This window comes from Eupeodes corollae, chromosome 1 (genome assembly GCF_945859685.1).
Source record: "Eupeodes corollae chromosome 1, idEupCoro1.1, whole genome shotgun sequence".
In the NCBI taxonomy this organism is placed as follows: Eukaryota; Metazoa; Arthropoda; class Insecta; order Diptera; family Syrphidae; genus Eupeodes; species Eupeodes corollae.
In genome coordinates, this window is record NC_079147.1 from 3,229,924 (window position 1) to 3,252,476 (window position 22,553).

General features: G+C 34.3%; 2 protein-coding genes across 2 annotated transcripts in view; one reads left to right on the forward strand and one right to left on the reverse strand.

Annotated features, from left to right (window-relative positions):
• Positions 1-232: 232 nt before the first annotated feature.
• On the forward strand, positions 233-17,715 carry LOC129941436 (calcineurin subunit B type 1). Its single transcript, XM_056050062.1, has 4 exons — positions 233-356; positions 427-684; positions 755-1,036; positions 17,569-17,715. Exons 1-3 carry the CDS (start codon positions 284-286, stop codon positions 991-993), a joined length of 570 nt encoding a protein of 189 aa, XP_055906037.1. The 5' UTR covers positions 233-283; the 3' UTR covers positions 994-1,036; positions 17,569-17,715.
• Positions 10,733-22,553, reverse strand: part of LOC129941435 (homeotic protein empty spiracles) — a 34,009-nt gene continuing 22,188 nt past the window's right edge. The window contains exons 2-3 of the mRNA XM_056050061.1: positions 16,273-16,430; positions 10,733-11,315 (exon numbers count right to left, since the gene is read on the reverse strand). Coding sequence (XP_055906036.1) covers positions 10,929-11,315; positions 16,273-16,430 — 545 coding nt within the window. The 3' untranslated portion in view covers positions 10,733-10,928. The remainder of the gene's footprint in view (positions 11,316-16,272; positions 16,431-22,553) is intronic.

Consider the following 22,553-nt stretch of genomic DNA (forward strand, 5'->3'; position numbering starts at 1 on the left):
ATATATTCTAATATAAATGTGATCTCTTTTCACATTTAGTTTAAGAAGCATCTTAAAATATAAAAGTTTATAGACTTATTTTCTAACTCATAAGCTTGAATAGCCTCTGAATTTGGATTGTTTAGTGAAGAAGTAAAACCATGGAAGCTTGTTTGTTATTTGGAATTTGAGTCTGCTCCACAGCAAATCTACACTTTACTTTAAAATAAAATAAATAGTATCAAAGTTGGCCTTTAATTTAATTTTATTGCCGGCAAATTATTTGTTTATTTAAAAATTAAAAATGGGAAACAAATCATCAAGTTCTGTCGCAGTTCCTAAGGATGATTTAATCGCTATTACAAATTCCACCAAATGTAAATTATTTTAAACGTTTTCTGTTTTAAATGAAATTTTTACAAAGAACATCGATTTAAACTTTTTCAGTTACTCTTGGGGAAATAGAATACCTCTATACTCGTTTCTGTGCCCTGGGTGCACCCCAAAGACGAACTGGATTCCTTGTGAAGAGAGATTTTAATTTTCCTTCATACGCATTACATTCGCTTATTTTAACTGAAATGTTTGGAAATAAATATGATATCACTTTTGTGGAATTTGCAAAGTTCTTGCACACTTTTCGACCTCTTGATTTTAAAGCATCGAAGGAAGAAAGAGCTGCTATGAAGACCAGAAAGTTAAAATGTAATTGTTTTCCAGAAATTATGACCATATTATAAATACGAATGAAATTAATTGATATTACTTTTAATAGTACTTTTTTCAATGTACGACATCAATAAGGATGGCAGCATATCGAAGGAAGATCTTCTGGACGTTGTTCATAGACTGTGTTCGGATTACACAGATATACATACTATGATAAAAATTGTTCAGCTTGTGATAAAAGAAATGGATTCTACAAAAACCAATCGAATTTTGTTTGACGATTTTTGTAAGTCAATGGAAATTTTTGACATGGACAACTTAGCGGTAAAATTTCCAACTTTATAAGAAAGATGCTTGTCTTTAATATTCAAGAAAATGAAAAAGATGGGTAAGTTTTAGATTTTAAGAAGATTTAAATTTATAGCACTTCATCATATTGCACTTTGACAAAGTGGAATTAGGTCAAATTATTTTGAGAAACAAGACGAACTTATTTGTACGGCTTTCGCCTGCAACATGACACTTTACAAAAAGTCTATTTTTCATATTTGGCCTCATTTCACGGCACCAACCATATTTTATTTTATGTTATTTTATCTCCATCCAACTTTTTATCAACCGTATTAAAAATAAACAAAAACTGTTAACATTGATACATCACGATTATTAAACTTGACTTATCGAAGGGCTTTTGAAGTAGATCACACAACCCTGAGCTCATCAATCGATTTTGATAAGCTCCATTTAACTGGAACCTTTGAAAATCATAAAACTGTTTACATAGAATTTTGTATGCTATGTTATTTTAAATAAAATTCAACCTTTTTGACATCGAAGAAGACACATTCTTTGCATTGATTCATACTTAATTCCATAGTTCCATAGCGATTTCAGGTGAAATTGATCCTAGAACCATTTCGTCGCATTCAAAAATTAAATCAGGTCTTTGATTTTCATCTCGGGAAGATCATCAAGATCTTTAATTAATCACCTTTCGAAGCTTAACATGTGGAACCGACCAGAGCAGGACAGGTACAAAGAAAGTAAATCACAGTTTGTCTTTCATGTTGGTCTCAATAGCTACGGCAGTGGATATTGTGAGGGATACCCAGCTTTGTTCCATTCTTTCCAATCAGCCAATGTCTGGTACATTTTGCAGTGACCTTCGCCATATTATGCATGGGTCTGCATAAAAGATCAAAAGAACGGTTCTTTTTATAGGTAGTCGATATCTTTAATTTTGCCCTTCATAGCTTCAAGAGGAACATTTACCCTTTCCACAAGTGTGCTATGAAGGGCCGATCTCTCCCAGGCCAACTCATCAGCCCATTTATTTCCATGAAAGCCACTATGACCTGGAACTTGGAACCTAAATAAGAGGATACGGGGGTTGATGTTGAGGCTGGATAGTTTATCCCTACATAGTCGGAAAGTATAGAGGATGTTGTGGCCGAATTGATAGCCATAACAGCCGTCTGATTGTCAGTGCAGATAGCTGATGGTGGTTTGAGTTTGAGTTTGAATTGAGTATTTTGCACGCTTATCGGATTGCCAGTAATTTAGTTTTCTTTTTTTTTTATAATAAACGGGCACCCAAAGGGTTGTTAATACCCTTAACGTGTTTAAAGTTTAAACACAGTGCAAGCTTTAGGAAAATAGGGAAGGATTAAAGAGGAGCTACCGATGCACATTGGTCTTAAAATTTTGAAGAGATGGGTAAAGCATTCCACATTCTCGATGTATGGTTAAAAAAGAATCCCTATACTTGACAGTACGTCCGAAATCAAGCTCAAGGTTAAACTGATGTACATTCCTTTAAGTATGAGTATTACGGCTGATTTGTTTTGGGAATGCAACTGGCTAATTCGATAGAACACTGTTTATAAAAATATCGGTAGAACAACGAAAGGCATGAAACATTGCGTTTAAGTGACGTAATTGTTTCTGTTATAGTTATATCAACTATCATTTTCAAAGATCTTTTTTGGATCCTAACCTGTACTTAAACTAGTTTTAGGGGCACCTGCCTAAATATTCGAGTTATATTCAAATTTTGGACGAATGAAGGCTTTGTAATTTACAGCCTGATCAGAAAAGGTGACAAATTTCTTGCACCGTCGGAGAAATCCTAAGCACCTAGCAGCATTTTTGGCAATATCGAATATGTGATCATTCAATAAGAGGTGATGTGTGATATTCATACCGAGTACTGAAAGTTGATTAGTTTCCTCGATGTAAGTGCCGCTCATGGATATCGGCATCGGGGGTGGGTTACGCTTTAACAACAAAAGAGAGCATTGAGTTTTTGAAGCATTAAATTCTAAACGGGTTTTGATTCCCCATTGTACAATGCTGTCGAGATCAGAATTTAATGAGCTTATCATACGCTGCCGTTGAAGTTCCATATCCGAAGGACAAGGATAATAATCTAAAAACGAACATGAAAAGCTAAGGGTACTATCATCAGCAAACAATTTAGTGGGTTAGAAGTTTCAGACAAAGGATCATTTTTAAAAATAAGGAAGAGCGTCGGAGACAAAACGGCGCCTGGGGCACACCAGCGTTTATTTTGTGAATATCAGATTTGAACCTGTCCAGCACTACTTGAACTAAACGGTTTGCTGCACTGGCACTATCAGGCAGCCAAAAAGACTTAAAGACATTTAAGGAATCAGAGAAGATTCTTAACCCAACTCCACACTATATCTTTGACCCGTCAGTAATTAGTTCTTTAGTTTTGAAATTCTAATATAGGGTCTGGTAAACCAATAGTATGTATCTTTTTTGTTAAGCGAAGGCACCACACTAAGGACAAAATTTTGTAGGCAAACAAAATCATCTTCGATTGAAGGCCCACTTTTTACCAAATGTTTTTCTTCAGGCGTAAAAGCCAAGGAAGGCCTGCTTAATCCGTTTTTTGATTTTTACTCTACAATTTAGTTTGGGATCTAAAATGACTTCTAGATATTTCGAAGAATAAAGGCGGGATTTGATTTCGTTCAGTCGGGTTGGTGTGAAGGCAGGTATTTCAGTTTTGGTCTCAAAGTGCATCAATTCGGTTTAGCTCTAAATAACGCCTAGTCCCAGCTGATTTCGCTTGTCACGGTGATGAACTATTCCGACACCAGTAAAACCAAATCTTCAGCATAATCTAAAACTTTTTACTCTAACTTATTTTTAAGAAACAGAATGAAATAAAATTAAAAAAAAAGAGACTGGGAATGCTACCCACACTGATAACTTCCCATCCCGTCTATCGATTCGTCTTGCTTAAAAGTGTGTAGGTTTTTGTGTTGAATTATTCTTAAAATCTTTAAAAATTACCAACAATATTTTGCATGATAATGAAATATTTTGATTTTAAAATCTATTTTTGTTGACTAGATTTTTAGATTATACAAAAAATCGACAAAATAATGAAGGCAATATTTTTAATTTTTGAAAAGATTATTGAGTAGAAAGTTAATTTTTACCAAGTTTTAATATTGTTTTTTTTGAGTTTTTTATTTTTTGTAGGAAAACAGTCAATTCGATTATTCTCAAAATTGTACCGAATTTTGAAAAAAATATTTCTTAGAACACATAATTAGCTTAAAGCCATAATCTAAAAATTTTAAAATGATATTTGAGTAGAAAACCAATTTTTGAAAAGATGTTTGAGTCGAAAATCAATTTTTGCCAACTTTGAGAAATATTTTTTAGGTTTTTATTTTTTTATAATAAAAACTATCAATTCGATTTTTTTCAAAATTTTACCAGATGTTAAAAACGTTAATTTTCGTTGCACAAAAATTATATTGTTTTCGAGGTGACAAATATTTGTTGTAGTTTTTTTAATTTAAAAAAAACCGTTAATTGGATTTTATTCCAAAAATATATTTGTTTGGAATCACGTTACAATATTTAATACAAAATTTAATTCAAGTCTCTAGAGTTCGTGTGATATTTAGGGTTAACCAAAATTTTCACATTTTTTTTAAATTGCTATAGTAAAAAAACATCCACAAAATTTGTTTAAGAGTCCTCTCTGCAGCTCTCTGCATTATTATCTGTATAACAAAATTCATTTGAAGTAAATATCTCCACTGGTTCTTGAGCAATTGACGCAAACGTACGAACGTAAGGACGTACGTACACATCTTTTATTTCGACTCTAGGGACCTTGAAACGTCGAGAAATGTAAACATTTTTTAATTAAAAAATCCTATTGGAAGTTAAAAATAAGTGATTGGAAAAATTGAGAAATCAGATTCTTGGCCGTAAAAGTTAGAGGGAAGTCACGCCAGAGATCTGGCTTTCTGTCTGCCGTATTACAATTAATTAGTTTTGGTTGCATATAGGTTGTTTTTTCGAAGAATTAAAAAATCCTTCAAGAGTAATACTTGTCAAGAAAGAGTACATTTTTTTAAAGTTTTGAAGTTTATATGGTTGGTTGTACTGACACGTGTGTGAATGTAGCACTTAAGTTAGTTTAAATTCAATTTAGAATGCGAGCTAAAGTCTAACTTGTTTAACGTTTTCATGTATTTCTACATAAAACTATCCTAATGCTATTTCTCTTCTGCAAGACTCACTGTTGACTTCTTGTTTCCTCCATAATATTTATATGTTTACATACACACCGAAACCTGACCACTTAATGAAGCACTTAAGCTTATTGCTCGATAAATTAATAGCGTCAATTCATCACAAATTTATTCTCTTGCAATCGACCACAAGAAAAAAACGATATTGTACATAATTTCTAAAAATTACTTCAATACGTTCTCAATTAATGTGCGGAAAAACGTGAGCTCTGACGTGCAACAGAAGGAGAAGTCCACATTGTATATACAATATACTGTGCTTCGATATGTACATATCGCAAGACGATGACGACGGAGATGGTGCAGACAAATTGCCCTCAGATTAATTTCCTATCCTCGGGAAGTAATGAAAAGCTCTTTCAAAACAGGCTAAAACTTAATTTTTCATCTGCAAACGACAACACCGTACATTATGTTGATATTGAAGTTCGATATATCAGGGCTTGGGGGAGTTAAGCGGGGTAAGGATCCAGACACATTGAATTTAATAACTTTGCCATAGCAAATCCAACCGGACACACATCATGGAACGGAATACAAACAGCCAATTTAGATTATCGCCATTGATCGAGGAGGTTATCCCAAGCTGAAGACCAACCTGGGCCAGCTATCGTCTGCCACAACCACCAACCGACCGACCGACGACGCTACGTTATATTGAGGAAAGACAAGAAGAATATCAGAACACGGGGTCCTAACCAGACAATAATAAAACTAAAAGTCTTTATGTTTGGCTTGCTGGCAGTTGGCACTCTGAAACTTGGACTGAGGTCGCCCTGGTGAGGAGAGACGTTAATCATCGTTCATTATTTGAAATTTCGTCGAGGGAAACATTTTTATTCAGGCGGGCACAATATCAGGAGCTATGATTATTACAATACCTCCTCAGGTGGACTTGATGCGCGGAGAGGGGGGAGGGATACACTAGGAAGAGGGCACAAATTGAGCAAAGAAATTACCTCAAGTTTGCTGGAATGCCGAAGCCACTTATCACCTCGTGTAATTTATCTGCCCCTTGTTAGCTTCGATTTGCAGCACGGATTCGAAGACTTCGTTCGGGTATTGTATGAGAATTTATAGTTTGCATTCGATTATATGGCTTAGAAATGCTCACGATCTTTTCAGGAAATCTATATTATACCTGATGGGTCTATATTTGGGCTATGTAACTTCGACGAGAGGAGAGAAATTTAAGAAGCTACTTAATGTACTAGTAGACACAGATGTTGCTATTTTTGTCCGTCTACCTTTCCAATGTCATTGCAATGGTTTGGTTAAATGTATAAATAAAAATTGTATTTTGAATCGCAATTATGAAGCTTGATGACTTTAGGCAGTTAACTTTCAATAGAGTGCAATCTGTTATGAATGAAATATTTAAAGCTATAATTAAATTGAAGTTATTGGGTGCATTCATTGAATTCAGTTTGAAACTGGAATTTGCTATCATTAATCATTTGACATCAAAAAAATTGTAATGTTTGTTTCCTACAATCATTCTAATACAATCAATTTATGGACATTTTTTGAAACTTTGTATATTCTTAAATTCATAACAAGTGTCAAATTCAAGCAATAGTTTTGCAAAAGAATGCAACTACTTCAATTAAATATGAAGCATCGCTGATTTCAATTCAATCGGGTTGTTGCAATATTTTTTGATTCAAAATGATTGGAATGAATTCATAGAATGCAAACTTAAATTGAACACATCAAGGATTCTCAAAAGATTACACTCACTAAAGATTGCATTCACAAAAGATTGCGTTCACAAAGGATTGCATTCACTACAGACTGTTTTCTTCCACAAGCCTGGTAGATACTTGTCTATTATACAATAACAAAATATAAGCGTCAACAACAGCGTGATAATATTGAAAAGAGCGCTTAGTTTTGGAATTATAATAAAAATAAGTTTCGAAGTGAATTGAAAATATAAAATCATCATTCAACACGAGGAATCATCATTTGTTTGTCAGTTTTTAAAAGTGAATATGACTCCCTTTGAAACTACAACACATATTTCTGTAACCTATTATGAGAATTCAGCTATAATATATATGTATAGAAGTGACCTTATATGCACTTGATTGCATTGTAAATCTTAATTAAGGGGTACCCACATTAGTACTTTATATTAAAAGATACAAACTAATGTAAAATAAAAGATTTTCCTTTCTTTCTTCAACTTTCATACATTGTAATGTAGTTGAGTATTATGAAAATGAGGCCCTCAAAGGGAAACGTATAACTTAAACTAAATGCATACTTCAGCTCCATACTTATATACCCAGCCAATCTAGGACAATACCTGTCCAATTATCGTGGATCTAATGGTACCTCAAATACCATCCACGGCATTATATTAATTTCAAAGTCACGAATTCCGGAAGCATTGCTACCCTCTGTTTTTGTTGTATCCTTCTATAAACCCTCTGTCTCTAGCAGCCAAACGAAATACTTAACAACATTTAGTAGGAAATTTGTAGATTTATTCATACCGCACATCACGTTGAAAATGCCCTTCGGCTGAGGGGGGCGGGGGCGAGTGGTAGCATTCTGCAGACTGCAGAGTGTATTCCCTCAACTGACAGTTGAATTTACTACAGGCACATTATTGCAATTTCACGATTATGCCTTCATGGATTATCTGGGCGTAGTGCAGGGCAGGGAAGCGAACGGATACAAGTACCTATATTGGTAGGTACATAAGTGGCTTTTATGCACGAGGATTATACTACCAGATTCCTGCAACGAGAAGAGTGTTAAAAGCACACACATGAAGTGATGATTGCTTAATTGAACTTTGCAATAAATTTTCACTTGAATAAGTGGCTGACACTTGTAAGGAAGTTGAGCGCCCAAACAATGTTTATGACGTGACTGTGGCATGCAGCAGCGTTGTGATAGTGCTTTAGTCTCTACTGTATGCACCAGGGCAGTGATGCAGGGCGACCGACCGGGCGGTTATGTGGAGCTGGTATTTGTTGCAAATAATATGTGTTGAGTTTAAATTGGCGAAATGGAGTGTAGACGAAAGAGGGCGAAATGGCACCTTTTGAGCATTTAATAGGTTATAAGAACGTTCAATAAAGTGATGAGGGCTTCAATTATAGGGTAAAAGCGATATGTCCAAAGAATATAGCACTTCCACTTTTCAAAGGTGCAATGATTTATCAGATATATTTAAACATAAGAACTGATCAATATTTTGTGTTCCAAGAACAACATGAAACTAAGAAACTATATTGAGTACGACTGAAAGCAATTGATTGACTTCATTTATATCATAGATTTTTCAAAGACCTTTTGAACTGAAGCACAAGTAGTTATTGAAGAAAAGAAGTAAGAAGTGTCTACATCCAAATTGATCCCCTGAGAAGTATTAAAATATACTCACACCTAAATAAAGTAGAGGGCAAAAAATCCTTTAATTTATTCCACACTATAGTTACTATTGAGTAACTTGCTATAATACTTCATAGGGATTTGACAGAAGGCCAGTACTCACAATTACTAGTCCACTTTGGTGATCAAGTATCGATCTCATATTTTGTGAAAAAGAACTTAGTACTTGTGCGATAACGTTAGTAAATCGCTGCTATTTAATGCTGGAGGAAATAAGGTGTATAGAAAACTGAAAGAAACATTACTTTTAAAATGACTTATTTAAATGTTTGTTTTGAAATTTCAACAAATTTTTATTGGTGTATAAATGACAGCCAACTTTACTCGGAAAAGCTGTTTTGGATGACATTTGAAACAAGACGTTACATATCCTATTTGCTTGAAACTATAAAACATAAGCGCAACATTTAAAACGATTTAGTAAAATGTTTAAGCAATTTTTATCAATTTACTAATCTTAAAAGCCAATTTAACTTTTAGCAATTTACTAAATTCATATGACATTTGTACAATTATTCTTATAAGAGCATTGGATGTAATGGGTCAGTCAACAGTAATGAATTCTAATGAAAAGGTCCGCCTATTTTTACGAACTGTTCATTTTTACGAACTGTCACTTTTTAGACATGCTCGTTTTTATAAAATGCAATTAAGACTGTACTAGTTAAATTTTATAGTTATTTATTACATTGGCAACTAGTAAATTGTTAAACCCTCAACAATAGGACATTATTATCAGGCTTACTTTAAGATTTGAAACCTTACAAATATCTCAGAAACATAACCATTAGAAGAAACCACACAAAAATAAACTATTGCAGGAGACGAAGAGGAGACACTGTTGCACGAGCTTGAAAAGATACGGAGTGTGCAGTTTTTAGACCCGTCTTGAATTTTGGCCATTCTTACTTCGGTCAAAATTGTGTCGTTAGTTTCAATTATTCAATAATTTTCATAAAAAACTTGTACTTACTTTCTTTGCGCATTTATTGTCGATTGTTGTTCATAAATATCAAAAGTTTAATAATTTTAATTTAGCCAATTACAAACCTTGAAAATGAAGGAAGTCAATAATGATCAATTAGTGGTCTAAGAATCTTAATATTTATCAACCAATTAAAAGTTGATACTCTAAAATAATGTTGTCTAGCCATTTGTTAAAGCTTGTGCTATTCTTTTGGCACTTATGTTAACTGTTTTTCTTTTTTACGAAGATTAGTTGCATTTTTTTGTAAGCCGAAACTTTCAAAACCAACAGAAGACAAGTCGATGCGCTGTCATGTAGCTGCTATTGTTCTTGAAATAGTGGTGCGCAACAAATCTTTCAAAAATCCACACAATATCTTGGATATGCAGATGCATCGACATTATAGGAAGAACCAAACGAGCAGTGACGGGTGCCTTCTCTAATATCGAGTCTGGGGCGAAGAAAATGGGTCTTGAAATTAACAAGGACAAAACAAAGTATTTACTGCCGTCAAATAGAGTCGATTCATACCGGAGACTTGGCCAAAACGTGACAATTGACAGGTATAACTTCAAGGTGGTAAACGACTTTGTTTATTTGGATACTGCTGTTAATTCTGCATATCAGTGCGGAGATCAAACGTAGAATTATCCTTTCTAATCGCTGTTTCTTTGGCCTAAGGACGCAGTTTGTGTCGACAGGCAAAGTAACATCCGGCAGAGAAGATATAATCATGAGCTATACGAGCTGTACAGCGACATGCCACTGGTAAAAACTGTTCAACGCTTAAGATGGGTAGGGCATGTCAAGCGAATGAACATAGAAGCTCCAGCCCGTAAGGTATTCAACGCCAAGCCTGAGGGAACAAGCAGCAGAAACAAGCCTCATCTCCAGTGGAGTGATCAAGTTGATACCGACGCATGTCAACTTGGTATTTAAACTGGAGGCAGCAAGCTAGATATCGAGTAAGCTGGCGAAAGTTTATTACTTGATTTCTAGGAGCACAATAGGCTGTAGTGCCAACTGTAACTAAAGTTAAGTAAGTTGGGATTTTCCATTCCATTCTGAAATACGAACACTTGCTCAATTTATACCTTAATAAGAAAATACAACTTGATTTTACTTTATGAAACGCAATCGACTTATTTTGGCATTTAATTGATAAAACCTAACTAAAACACATACATACATACAGTTAATTATCTTAAATTTACTTAGTTTTTGTTTATAAACAAAAGGAACACAAACATTTACAACTATATAAACCGAACGACACGCGTGAAACCTTGGCCCCGTTCCAATTCACTCCACTGTTTTTCTTATTGCTGGCCCTGCAGTTGCATCTGCTGCTGCTGCTGTTGTTGATGTTGTTGTTGTTGTTGTTGCTGCTGCTGCTGTTGGTGATGCAACAAATACGAATGCTGCAGAAATTGTTGATGTTGTTGATGCTGTTGAAAATGTTGAGCAAACTGTTGCTGCTGTTGGTGGAAGTCTTTTTCATCTGTCTCAACATCGCTCGAGCAATCGTCCATATCAATGACTTCATCTTCATCCTCATCAGCCTCCTCGGCGTCTTCTTCTTCAAAACTACTCTGGGTGTTGTCGTTCTGTGAGTTCTTTTGGTCACCATCGTTTTCGCTTTTACCTTCACCCTCTTGCTGCATTCGCTTATGCTTAGTTCGACGATTTTGAAACCACACTTTAACCTGAAACAAACAAGAAAACAAAAACAATAAAGAATCAAATGAAGGCTTTAATTAAGTGCATACTAAAGTGAGGATATATAGAGAATAGGGTGGCTAAGGTAAACTTCTTGCAAAGGCACGTTGCAAGTGCTTACTTTCACACAATCATTCAATTAACCCGCCCACACGGAATTTCCATCGACTGACTTTGAGAAATTTCAACCCTTTCGAAGTGAATGCTTAACGCCCTTTCTTGTGGTGAAGAAGGGTGGAAAATTGTTGATATTTTCCAGCAAATAAAAAACCAATAAATAAACTTAACGAGTATATTTATAGGGTGGTTATGTTTTGTAAGATTGAGCAACTAACGCCATACACTTCATAGGGTAGTTGAAGCAACACCCCAATTCTTCCATGACTGAAAAAAGGACTCGAAATGTTGGCGAAAACGAGGATAGGCAGAGGGTATATATGCAATACATGCTTTCGAACTATAATGTCTTTTTCGATGGAGGTCAAATAATTGAGCTAAAAGAGGGTGATAAATGGTTTAATGTTAACTACTGTTAGACATGCAATCAATTCTCTAAGATTCAAAGGAGAATCAAAAGCGGGTTACTTATTTTGCAATGTGTGCGAGAGATTCCTGTGGCGGAATAAACATCCCGGGTGAAGTTTTGAAAGCAAAAAAAATGGCAGCAAACTTCAAGTTAGCTCTATTTGGAATTGTCTCCTTCAAATAAATTGTCTGCATAATTAAAAAACTTGTTATTTCACATTGATATAATTAATGCAATACCAGTAATTAGATGACATTAATGGTAAAATGCCGGCCCCTAGGTGATACAATAGTAAATATAAATAAACAGGCAAATATTAAACAATAAAATTCTGATCTTGACAGAATTGTCCATTCAATTATCCGTCAAAATAGTGTAGAATTTAATTCTTTGAAAACTCAATGGTGTCTACTGAAAGCGTTACAATCCCCCAATGCCACTATCCATGGTTGGTACTTTGAGGAGACTGAACAGCTTTCAGTTCTAGTTATGTTCATCATAAACCACTTGTTCCGGAGTGATCATATTTGACATCGCAAAAAATGCTGCTAGTGTTTAGGTTTTCTCCGACGATGCAATAAGTTTTTTACCCCCTCTTTACAAAGCTTTAACTCATCCAAATCTCGAGTATAATTCTTAAATTCGGACTGGTGCCCCAATAACGTTTTTTTTTAATTGAAAAAAGGGAGCTCCAAACAAGATAGGAAATCATTCTCTTACCGATACATTTTCTTCTCTTGAAAACCACAGGGTCTCATTTCTATCATTGCGATATCGTTATTTTTAAAAACCATGCTCTAGTGAAGTATCCAGTTGCATTCCTTCCCTTAAACAATTCAACCGTAATAACATTCTTCTAGGAATTCTCATCAGTTTACACTTGAGTTTAAGTTTGGATGTATTGTTAAGTACAGGGATTCATTCTTGAACCACACTACACGAATGTGGAATATGTTACCATACTAAATATTTTCCACTCTTTGTAATGTAAAGACATTTCAAACAAAAAAAACTAGTAAAATTGTTTTTAGGGTTCTATCTTTTGATCGAATTCATAACTTCGAATATTTATCGTAATCCCTTCAATTAAAATTTTTTTTTTTGAATGTTTCTTGAAAGTTTTTGAAAGTATATTTTGGCGAAGATGTTTGGTGTGCTGAAAAAATCAATTAAGAAGCTTTTTTCGTTTCCTCTTAAACAAATTAGAGGCTGCAACTTCTCATGAATCAAGAAGGCGAAGTAAAACTACTACTATTTTCACGGTTTCCTCTTGTCGAATTCAAATCACTTGAAAGTTGCAAAAATCGAAATGTAGAACATGCAAAATCTCTTCGTCGTTGATTTCGAATAAGATTGAATTCTAAAACTCCAGTTTATATTTTAAGACGATTTTTACTATGTGTGAAAGCAGTACCGGACTAAGCAAGCGCGGGGCCCGTAGCAAATTATTTCAAAGAGCCTACTATAGTTTCGACAGTATAATGTGCTAAAAAAATAATTCAAAAACAATTATTTGTTATCTATATGTTACAATTTTGTGGTTAATTTATAGTGAAGGAAATTACTATAGGCGCTGTTAGGCTCTGACAAGTACAAAAATACTTAGATGAGATTTTTTGGGAATTTAGAATTAGAAAAGAAACTTACAACCAAAAACTGACGAATTTTTTATTTTCAATACATATTTCAAAGTTTATATTTAATACAAGGAATATTATATTTGTAGGCATAGTTAATGTTATATTTTATCAATAGTATACTTTAAATAATGTTTATATTTTATATTTATCCGTTTTCTTATTACTTTTTAAACTTTTATAAAGTAATTTTTCTAGCATATGAGCAAATTTAGAAATAATACTATTCGTATCAATTTCTCTGAGCAAATCATGTTCTATATTCATCAAAGCGAGAATTCAGACTTTCTTGACTCGTAGTGATCCTTAACTCATGCTGTATGCGCTTTAACGTCGAGAACGAGCGATCGCCACTGCAGTTCGTGATCATGAGAGATAAATAAATGGGCAAAGATCTAAATTGGGGAAATATGATTTTTATGAATTGTCCATTAGGAATTTATAACATTGAATTTCTAGAGCGTTTGTGTAAGGTAGATTGTGTGTTATCAATTAGACAATAAATACCTCAATTTCAAACTGTTTTCCAGGTGTTGCTTTCTCAACAAATTCGTCAATTGTCCTAGAACCGGTAAGATCGTCGTACTTTGTGTTCCGATTGCGTCATCTTGAAGTCTTTTGCTGATATTTATGACAGCCTGTCAGCTCTTTGGCTTCAATATTTGAAAATTTAGATCGCATTGTTTGGACAATGCATCCCGTATTAAGGTCTATTTCAGACGATTGCCGAGACGCACTAGTTGCGTGTATGCGTTCTAGGATTCCATTCTACGTAATTATCATTATTCCCGTTGTGAACTTATTCATTTTTGAAACAAGTCCGCACGCTTGATTACGACACTCTACATTTTGATCTACATTATTGGAAATGGCATGCAAAACTTGATTGATAATTGTCAAACCACATAAGTGCCCCTTCGTAGCATAATATCCCACCACCTTTTCAAAATCGGATTTTTCGAAGTAAGAGTTTCCGAAAGAAGACTTAAACGATGCATAGAAGCGGGAAAAAATATAAAGATTTTCAATAGAATCGAAAAAAATTTAAACTTTTGTACAACAGTCAGCAACGCGCTTAACAACTAAATTTAATGAATGTGAAAGACAGGGAATGTATTCTGCTTATTTATTTCTTTAATTAGTGCTTGCAGGCCGCTATATTTTTCGCTCATGTTACTTTGTCCACGACAATCTTTAAAATCAATGCCATTCTTACTTTGGGCGAGTTGGTCAGCAGTATGGCCTTCCATATCCAAGAACGTGACGAATCTCTCAACTGACACAAATGACACTGAATAGTACTTGGATCTCTTAATTTCGCAAATAATTTGATCTAGCATGCTTGATGTGATCTTACTAAAGGGTGGTTTTTTAGATATTACCTTTTTGGCAACACTGGTTTAAACAGCTGAATTTCTATCATGGTCTATAATTTAACCATCATACATCATCATTGGACCGTACTTCTTCAATCATGATGCGAATCGTAACGTAACTGTGAATGGTGAGCGTTACCGCGGGATATTATCCATCTTCCATCGCGAGGCGAGTTCGGTAAGCATTTTATTTCACGTTCAGGACAGGTCAATAGGCGGCTTAGACCCTGCGATTTAACGTATTTATATTATTTTTTGTGGGACTATGTCTATACAAACAATTGACTGCAAGACAATATATAGACAATTGACTGCAAGACTATATTGAAGCATTTGTTCGTGAGATACCGGCCTAAAATTGAACACTACTATACTTTTCTATAGTTTTTTAAAAAATCACCCTTTATATCAGGATTACGACATGGTTATGAAAAGTTCAAGTGGAGGAAATCTCTGCTACACATCCACACTAAGTGGCGGGTAAGAGTGCTTGCATACGTCAGAATTTTTCTAGAGCTGATTATCAGGCCGACTAAAATACTACACATTTATACAAGCAACTTTTTGTAAAACTAGTGCGTTTACCGAATGAAAGTACCGAGTGTCTGACGTGCATTGTCTTAGTAGGAAAAAGTTGTTTTTTACATCAAACAAATTCAATACACCACATCTTAATAAGCTTTGCTCAAAAAATTACACTCAGACAGATATATATGAGTGGGTTTGAATATGTGAGGCCTATTTTCCGCAGGCCCGTAGCAATTGCTACTCTTGCTACGTGGTTAATCCAGCACTGAGTGAAAGTGAAGTGCAGATCCTAGCTGTAGAAGAATATTATAGTATTGATTTGAATCAGGAACTCAGAAGTCATTTCATTCAAGAAAATTAGAAAAGAAATTAGCCATTTTGTAAGATTATAAAATCGTTTAAAATTGTAAAACTCCTCTCTTTAATTTAAGAACTAAAATGGATTTGATATTACAATTAATCATTTAACATTTAAGCCACTAGCTTTACAATTTTGTTCGTTCAAACTTCCGGTTGGAAGTGAAACATTCAAAATCATAAAATCGTTTAGCAACCAGTCTCCCGACAAATAAGTATGTACATACATATGCTAAGAACTGAAGAAAAAAAGACAGTGAAAGTTAACCCTAAGACATAACAGTTTGCGGGCTTTCTGTCACATATCATTTCCTTTACAATATTATTTCTTGTGCACCTCTTTTAACATGGACTTCCGCAGAGCCACCTTGTGGTTGGATTAAACTATATTGTAAGCTGATGCTGAAGCAGCATTTAGTGTACCCCGAAGAAACAATAAGATGTAACTCAAATCGATTAACCCATCTCACAACACAGTCCAACCTAATTAAGGCTCACTCACATCTCCAACAACACTCACCTGTGTCTCTGTTAGGCTAAGTCCTTGTGCCAATTGCTTCCTTTCGGCTCCGACCACATAATGATTGCCCTCAAAAGCATGCTCCAATTTAAGTAATTGTGTCGGCGAGAATGCCGTCCGGATTCTTTTCGGTTTGCGAAATGGTTGCAACAGGAAATCTACAATATAATCAAATAAAAAGTAAATTAAATCGAATGCAAAATGTCTGTCCATTTGTATTTCTTGTGTTAAATAGCAATAAAACTGTACCAACATAATTTTTTATAATTGATTGTGGTCTTAAAGTTAAACACCGAATCAAAAAGAAAGATTTGAAGAACTGGGTCACATCAGACACAGACATTGGACATTGCAAAGGAGGAAGAGCTTCAATGTTTTGTGGGTTGTGTATAACGATGTTCAATGCACAATTGCTCATGATTCTTGAAAATGTAAGTAAGATGCACGTGACCATTTTGGAATATGTAGTATCCCCTCCCGTGACCAATGATTGACGTCTGCCAACAGACAATGGGTAAATTCTTTGGCGAGTGAAGATGATTTTCGATAAAAATTAGATATGATTCGCAATGGTTGAGGCTGGCTTAACTAACTAGTTTCCCATGACCGCATTACAATAAAGCTTTTACTATTCAACAGTGGCGTTACAGAAAAATCTGAAAATCTACTGTTTTTTTTTTGTCAACAAATTGAAAACTAATTCTTCTATATTATGGCCATTTCAAAAAGATTTAAATTCATCTGACGATTTTGTTAGGTCCGTTTTTTGCTGATAGGCTTAATTGTTTTGCGGTTTTTACCTCATTAATGTATAACTAAATCAAATATTAATTACACACATTTTTACATATATTCTAAAATATCTTAGAAAAAGAAGCCTGCACTTCAAAGCATTTCAAAAATTAAATAAAGGAGGCTGACCAACAGCGTTTGCTAAGAACATACCATTTACGCCTTTAAAGGCTTGCATCTGATTTGTTTAAATAATTCAAAAGGGTTCCGTGAAATAAAACCAAGTGAGATAAGGCTAAAATTCAAGAATTAGCCTTTTCCCACTTTTGTAAAGTCTAATAAAGCCAATTTCTATATGTTGGTCTTGTTACATTCAAACAAAGTGAAATAAAGCCACCTTTTTTTTCACTTTCAAAAAACTTTGCATACCTCACCGTAAAAATAAGTTGGTATTATTTCTGAAAATATTTTGGCCTTTGTCAAAGTGCAATATAATCAACTGCTGAAAATTAGCCTTGTTTGACTTTTTTTAAGTGGAAAAAGGCACATTTTTTATTTCAATAGGTCTTATTTCACGGCACCATTCAAAAGAACTTTGGAAAAGAATGCACTCCGAAATTGAAGCTTGCTCTGAGATGTAAGATGTTCGCAAGTTGAATTAATTTTGTGGTATCCTTTTTTGTATAATAGCGTTAATTAGGTCTTCATGACCAATTATACAGATTTACAAGGTTTAAAGTAAATTTGTTCTAAAGATATTGGGATATCAATAAGAAGTTAACAAAATTGCAAAAAGCTACAACCTTCGTTTTTTTTTCATTTTGATCGTTAGCTATTACCACAAAAACTGATGACAAGTAGGCTCTGTTATAAGTATTTAACATAACTGTCATGATTTTATTTAAAAATAATTGATGAATTTTTTAAAACTGTTTTCATTATAAGTGGCATTACTTTTATTAACAGAGGCAGAGAGGCCAATAAAAAATCATTCACTACTTTCCTCTGCTGCTTAAATAAAAGATTTGTCCACAACTAAGTTACAGAGCTTTCGTCATTACAACTAAAGATTTGAACAATACTAACGAAAGAAATATTTTTTAAACTTAACATCGAAGAAGATTACTTCTTAACATTTTCCCGCCCATAATGTTTATTTGAAATGTTTTGAACACAAAAAGTCAATTGAGCGAATCAAAGGAACCCCTACTACTGCACAATACAAACTCTAACACGAACATAACATCATGACAATTTAACTGTCATCTCGTCCCTCAAACCAGACTCGAGGCTTCCTCTATGCTAGAGAATATAGATAGTCACATAAATAACTAGTTTGGCGATAGGATACGCATGACAAAGCCCGAAGTTAAGCCAGGCTTGTTTTTTTCATGGTTACCTATTTTTGAAAACTAATAAAAACACGTGCTTATTTTCGGGGTTCCTGACGTTTTTGAGATCCGAGAAATAAAAAACTAAAGTTTTAATTTCGAAATTTCGGATCTACAAAACCTGCGAATCAAACATTTAAAAAAGCGTTATACTATAATAGAATTGATTTAGAAGAATTTGTAAGTGCACACCGCTCTTAAAATATTTATAATCAAAATGGGAAACACAAATTTCGATAAAGCATTTCACATTCTTCAAGTGCGGCTGAGAAATCAACCTCAAGGGTTTTTTTTCTAGAAGTGAAAGTTTTAATTCAGATGTGTCTGAGAGGGCAGTTGTATATTTCGTTTAAATATTGTTTTTAAAAATATTGAATAAATCAACGAATGATATAAAACATTTCCACAATGTTCAAGGAATTCAACCTTTTCTAACGGCTATCATTTTGAAAGTACTTTCTTCAAATCTATTTAATGGACTTCAGTCTTTTTAGTAGTTTTTTCCAACACATATTAGAGCTGTGTACTCAAGGTTAACGGCAAAACTTGATGTAAGGAAGTGCTAGATTTTAAAATGTTTCCAAATGTTATAACTATTCAAACAATCTTATGATTTATTTGCAATCCCTCAATCAAATGATTGATGGAAAACAAAAAAAAAATTAATTCGTCTCATTGCCCTTGGAGCGTCACATGATAAGACTTCAAAATAAGTCACATCAAAACAGTCCAAAGTTAACAGTGCTACTAGTTTTGAAGTGGAATAGTTTTGAGGCACTCAAAGGGCTTTATTCCCCCTTTTTTTTGTTTTGTTTTTTTAATAAGCACACTCTTAAGGGGATATTACTACCCTTATTATGCAGACACAGTGTGAGCACTAGGAAAGGGAGAGAGAGGTTGAAAGGAGGTGTCGGTGCACATTGGTTTTGAATTCCTGAATATTGCAATAACTGGGAAAGACAGTGTGATAAGGCATTCCACATTCGCGTAGTACGGCTAAAGAATGAATCTCTGTACTTGACGGTACGACCGAAGTTGGGCTCGAGGGTATACTGATGAGCATTCCTAGAAGCGCGAGTATTATGGTTGAACTGTTTAAGGGGAGGAATGCAGCTGGCTATTTCACAAAAGCATAACGGTAAAAGAGGGTGAGACAGGTAACTTTACGACGGTGTTCGAGCGACGTAAATGATCCTACTATAGTATTATCACCAATCAATCTAAATGCTATACGTTCAATATTGTCCAAGAGGTTTAAGTCAGTTGCAGGAGTGCCCTTTTTATTTCAAAGAAGCATTATTTTTTGGAGTCTTGAATATTGCAGTGACATGCCTCAAACTAAACTTTCTGTTCTGATGCGCATAGAGTAAGATCAAAGAATAGCAACTAAGAAGTACCCGTGGCATGATGGTTAGTGCGTTGGACTGGATATTGATATTAGTTTTTTGTTAAAATTTTCTAATAAATACAAAAATAAATAAAATTTAAATGAAGTAAAATAGATCTTAGGGCCGAAAGGCATTAGTTTTAAGTGTTATAGTTTAACTAAGAGTGTCCGTATGGGACCATTAAGTTAGTTGTAAGTTATGGATAATTAGGCTAGTTTTATGAAATTTTGTCTAGCTTAAAGATAGGTTTAAGAATGAATTAATAAAAATGAATTTAAAAAAAAGTGCTTTGGAATGTCATGCTAGAGGTCTTGGGTTCGATCCCTGCCTACGTCATCTAAAGTTTTTTTCAAGGGTACTGCCTCTTGCGAGGAATTGACAAATTCTCCAAGATTTATTCTTATTATGAAAAGAGCCGTTCAGGTTCGGCTTAAAACTTTAGGCCCCCTGAATCCCTGAGAATATTACTCGCACACAGGAATAGTAGAGAGTTGTAAGTCACTAGGGCCCGAAATGAATTAAAAGTTCAAAAAACTTATTATGTTCAAAAGTTATACGTAGTTATTTTTATTATAAAATTGCAATTCAATTGCAAACAAATTTGTCAAGTAATTAAAAGAGAAGATGGCAACCATGTAAGAATGCTGCATTGCTGTTGTTTCTGTTGATATCTCTTCTCATCTGGCTCTGTGTTAAAAAATTTTGTTGTTGAACATTGAAGTTGCATAGAGTGGAACATGAGTGCAAATTAAAAAGAAATTACGACTAAATTATCGTTAATTTATTAGGACTAATTTTCTCATAATTTATGACGTTCTAATGTGTGTCTCGCCTTTATCACAAACTTCTTTTTTACCTACATACATATGGGCATAAACGCTTTATGATCGTATCTGTATTTCAAATATCTGCCACAGGCTAGAATTGGTGCCTGATGTCTGATCTCTGATGCCGATGCTGGCCGGTTCTGCCATGTTGATAGATTCAACCAACTACCATCAACCGGTTGAATAAGAAATTATTAATATTTAAAATTGGATGCGTTCGGAGTTAACAACTATTATATGAGTTTATAGTCTGTCTTCGTCTTCGATCGTCGAGAGGAATTTAATTGAAATTCAATAGCTACCGTTAGCGTTATAAAATTTTGCAATTATGTATTTCTTTTTTTATTTCTTGAGTTTCGTTTGATACGTAAGTATTAAGTTTTTATTGGCAGATACAATTGCTTTTAATTGCATTTTGTTACATTGCAGTTGTTGACATTTATGATATTGATAGATAATAAATATTGGTAAGGGTTTGTGCAATTTCCATATCTATGTATAATGTATTCGACACTTGTTTTCGATGCAGACATATGACAAGTTGGAGTGGTTGATTAACGTAAGTGTTACTAAAATGTGGAGTAAAATTTTTCTTAGTTCATTCTATATCAATAAAGGTAGGCCGTTTTCTTTAAGCCAAATTACATGGGCAAAGTACTCATAAAACTTATTCATGACATATGCAATGTTGAGAACATCTAGAGCTTTATAACATAGTATGTATGTATGTATATTAACAATTTCCTTTGATGCCTTTGACATTACACCGCTTACATTTCAAAAAATACAAAAATAAAACGACAGCGTCTCTGTTTCGTGGCTGATTACGAATACCTCATTACGAAACAATAAACAAATGCCATGATCCGCAACGGGCGGCAAAACCATTCAAGGTGCCTTTGCATCTCATCACCAAGCCAGCGAGAACAACCTAAATCAAAGATAAGACACTGTATAGGAGCGAAAACGCTTCAACCGCCAGCTATTTGCACACTTTAACCATTGTAGTGGCATGCCTGATGGGGTTTCCAACAACAGCATCAACATCAATGAAGTGCAGTATCATCTTCCAAAAGGAAAGAAAACCGCACCGATCGGTGGCTGATGTTGGATGGCGGATGATGCTGGTGGCATGCAACTTTACCACCACTGCGCATCATCTTTAACGTTGCTCTTTAGCTTAAGACACTGCCGCCGAAGCCATGGTGCATGCTGCTTTGCTTTAGTGATGCATATATGCAATCTTTGGCATTCATCGCAATTCGCAAAGGCTTTTATTGTTGCCATTGTTGCTATTGGGAATCATGCACTAACATATAACCTACTTTAAGGGGTAAAATACAGCTGGCGAAAGATTTGACATTCATCCACGTTTAATCTTGGAAAAATGGATGCTAAATAAAACACAAAGGTCCAGAAGCTTAATTTAAACACAAATAAAATAAATTATGCATACTTTGTATGAACTTTATCAGTTTTACACTTTTTCGTTAAGGGCACATTGTTGATGATTGATTAGTTCAAGTGTCCCAAATATCTCTACCTTACTCCACTTTACCCTATTTAAAAGTTGTTTAAAAGTAAAAAACAACGTTCGAAATATTTTTAGATAAATAGCTGCCAGTGTTTTGTAAATGATCCTATGAAAAAGCTATTTAATATAATTTAATATAAAAACTCAATAGACTCCAATTCAAACTGCTAAATATTAGTTATTAGCCAGAGTTAGATACGGTTGAAGGTTTCATAAGAAAATACGTTAACAGAGGGGCTTAAAAAAAATACATTCATATGTGTACATTTATCTTTCTCGCTTATAGATAAATATCTTGTTAATGCGATTTTAATTGAGGCATGCGGATATATGCAGCATGTCCCATGCCATTCTCTTCCACAGCCGCTCCCTCCATTCTTCCCAATTGCAGTGTAAAATATAACATCAA